General features: G+C 39.2%; 1 protein-coding gene across 1 annotated transcript; it reads right to left on the reverse strand.

Moving 5' to 3' along the window:
* Nucleotides 1–509: 509 nt before the first annotated feature.
* Nucleotides 510–1,684, reverse strand: LOC110036925. Its single transcript, XM_020741487.1, has 2 exons — nucleotides 907–1,684; nucleotides 510–814 (listed from the first exon to the last, which is right to left on the reverse strand). Exons 1-2 carry the CDS (start codon nucleotides 1,682–1,684, stop codon nucleotides 630–632), a joined length of 963 nt encoding a protein of 320 aa, XP_020597146.1. The 3' UTR covers nucleotides 510–629.
* Nucleotides 1,685–3,192: the final 1,508 nt, after the last annotated feature.

Raw genomic sequence — 3,192 nt, forward strand, 5'->3', positions numbered from 1 at the left:
TTTAAAAATATAATAATTTTAAAATAATATATATTTCAAACAATAATGATTTGAACATATACGAACGCATCACTGTTCGTGTTTGGTTCTTTTAACTAACCGAATGAAAAAAAATTGTTCATGTTCGTCTCGTTTACTTATCGACAAATCAAACACGAACTCATTGACGAACCAAACACGAACTGTTCGCGAAGAACGAGTTTTTTTGACAGCCCTACTCCCAACTACTAACATTAATGGTCTTGAATACTAAGCTTTACTGAAAATGTTTTCATTAAGAGTAGAATTTCAAAGAAAGAAAGCATTTAGTGTTATTTTTATATTTTTATATAATAATTTGACACAATGGGTTTTTATATTATAATTAACGGGTATTTTCATCTAAAAAAGTTTAGAAGCTATTGATCTCATTTAGTATCACAACATACATGACAGGATAAAAATAAAATTAACAAAGAGAAGATGAATGATTTTCTCACTTCAAACTTATCATTTTTTTGTACCAAATAATAACTAATCCGTTGGGCTAAGAAAAAGATAAATATGCATAGTTTATAGATAACTAAAGCACTAATTATATTATATATAAAGCTACATCTTAGATCTTAATATATTATAAGTAGGTTGCTTTATAAGTTTGAAAGCTGAAACCCAAAGATTTTCCATGGGTCTTGATCACTGAAGAGCGAGGTTGAATCACCTTGTTGTTGTTGTTGATGCAAGTGAGGCCTTTTTATGTCTTCTTCAGTTTGCGTGGCTACATTTCTTGTGCCAACAACATTCGAACGAATTCGAAAATTTTGATTCTTCCATGCTGAAATATTATCATTTCCACAAACTATGTTATTAAAAAATTAAGATAACAAAAAATGACTGTAAAAATGGAGAGTATGGTAGGAGACATACCATCATTGATGACTACTTCGCCCCTAAAATTTGAGTTTCTTGTGGCGGCAGCGTGTTTATTGTTGTCTTTCGAAAGCCTTTTGCGGGTGTTTGTATCAAAAGCGAGTGTTTCATTGGTTGTGTCGATATAACTCGGCCTGCTAACGTTAGAAGCCATGTTGTCTAACCCAGTAGCAGAAGGGGGCTCCGGGTCGAATGGGGGGAGGAGAAAAATTCGAAGCTTTGCAGATTTATGATTGGAGTTTTTTGAGAGAGAGTCAAATTCGTCCATCATGTGCTCCAAATCCTCAGCAGTGTGAATTGAGACAAGTATGTCTAAATTTTGACCAGGAAGCTGATAGCAAATGCGAACAGGGCCTCCATAGATTTTCTCCATCTTGCAATAAAATTCCTGAAATGTGATATCATGGGGGACGGCAATAATCTTTCTTTGTCCGCCAACATAGTGCAGGTTTCTGTCGTCATGGCCACGGGGGATGAGCTTGCCGCCAAAGCTGCAGAGGAGCTTCACGACGTTGCATGATGATGGGTCTTCAGCTTTGACGTCAGCATCGGGCAGGTTGTACAAATGTTGTTCGTGATAGAAATTCCAGAAGAGAGGCTTGGGGCAGGGGTCGGGACGGAAATTCCAGTTGACGGACAGGGGAGCGCAGGAGTTCTTGGAGTTGGGAGTGTTACGAAAAAGGGGAAAAAGGCTAGAAAAATGGAATGGAGAGATGGGAAAATTGACTGGTGGTTTATGCATATGCTGGCTAAAGGAATGCACAAGCCGCAGCATTTTGCCGAAGCAAGAAGAAGCAGAGGAGGCAGCAGTGGACCTCTTTGGGAAAAGTAATCGGACAGGAGAGGGCTACGAAGTGATTCGCGGTAGAAGAAGAATAGCTTCGGAGCAGAAGCAGTGGTGGCGAGAGGTGGCAATGGTGGTATGGGAGCAGAGAAGAACTGATTCGAAGATTTCGAAGCAGAAGGGCGATAGGTTTTCGGAACTGGAAGGAGTGGAAGGAGGGGAGTGACGTTAAGAAACGAATAAAAATGAAATCTTTATTGTACAATTGTACAGGTGTTCTCATCCGCTCGGAGCTCGCCCTCCACAGCGGCAACCTCCCGCCCGAAAATAACGACCGAATTCCTCTAATTGCTCAACTGTGCCGAAATTCTTGATCTTTAACTTAAAAAATGCAATTTTTTTTAATTCCGTTAGGTCCAAAGCGCAAGTGTGAGTCAGAAACATCTGAATATTTGGAATTAATTTGATGGATCCAAACTGAATTATAAGCAGACTGCCATTTTTTTTCTTACTTCATTATGTTGAGCTGAAATCTGTGTTGAGTGGATATTGCATGGAAGAGGGAAAGATATGCTATTTTCGTGTATTGGAAGAGTACTGAGTGTGAATTCTGTCAATAGCAATGTATAGGTTCGAAATAAGTAAATACGCAAAACCAAACTCCTACGCATGTAAAAGCTCCTATTTTTTTAGTGAAAAGCTCAAGTTGTGAAGCTTAATTTTTGCCCATAAAATAAGATAACTTGAGCTACAAAATTCGTGGCGGTACAGTAACGGATTATCGTCTTAGTGTTTTACGAGAATTCTGCACACACTCAGATGAAAAGTAAGAAAAACAGTGACTACTCCAAAAGTTTTTATGTGGAAAGCCCGTAAAGGAAAAAACCACGTGGTCTAGCACAGTTGTGAAAATCCATTATTGATTAATGATTACAGAAATCTCTTATCCCACAGACAGGAAAAAGTAACTATATTTTTCAGAGTACAACGTTAACTGACAGTGTCTGATTTGTGGTGATCGATGTAGGTTAGCAAAGGTCGGCGATGGTTGATTGCGATCAGCGGTAGTCAACGATGGAGGTGTTCGACGACGATCAGCGGTGGTCGACGATGAACGACGGCGATGCTTAAGTGCAGCTTCTCCTCAAGGTCTAAGCCCCTCTTTGCCAACCCTCAAGGTCTCAGACTCTCTCTCCAAACTTCAGCTCCATCCCCCTCTTTTAAGAGGGATGAGGCTTTATTTATAGTGTTTTGGGTGCAATTAATGCAGAAATATGAATCATTTTGATGAGACGATACAAAAAGCTTCCCTTGATCATACGACGTTTACTGGACATTCGAGTGCCTTAATGATGTCAGAATTAAGTGGTCTTGGGCTCGTTGGATTCATATTGTCGAGCCGCTCGATTCAAGTATAAACTTGTCATATTCGACAACCCTTTGATCTTTTAAATGGTCCGAAAATCATTTAAGTGTGGTTCAATGACATAATCTGGGCT

Source organism: Phalaenopsis equestris, unplaced genomic scaffold, assembly GCF_001263595.1.
Source record: "Phalaenopsis equestris unplaced genomic scaffold, ASM126359v1 Scaffold212652, whole genome shotgun sequence".
Taxonomy (NCBI): domain Eukaryota; kingdom Viridiplantae; phylum Streptophyta; class Magnoliopsida; order Asparagales; family Orchidaceae; genus Phalaenopsis; species Phalaenopsis equestris.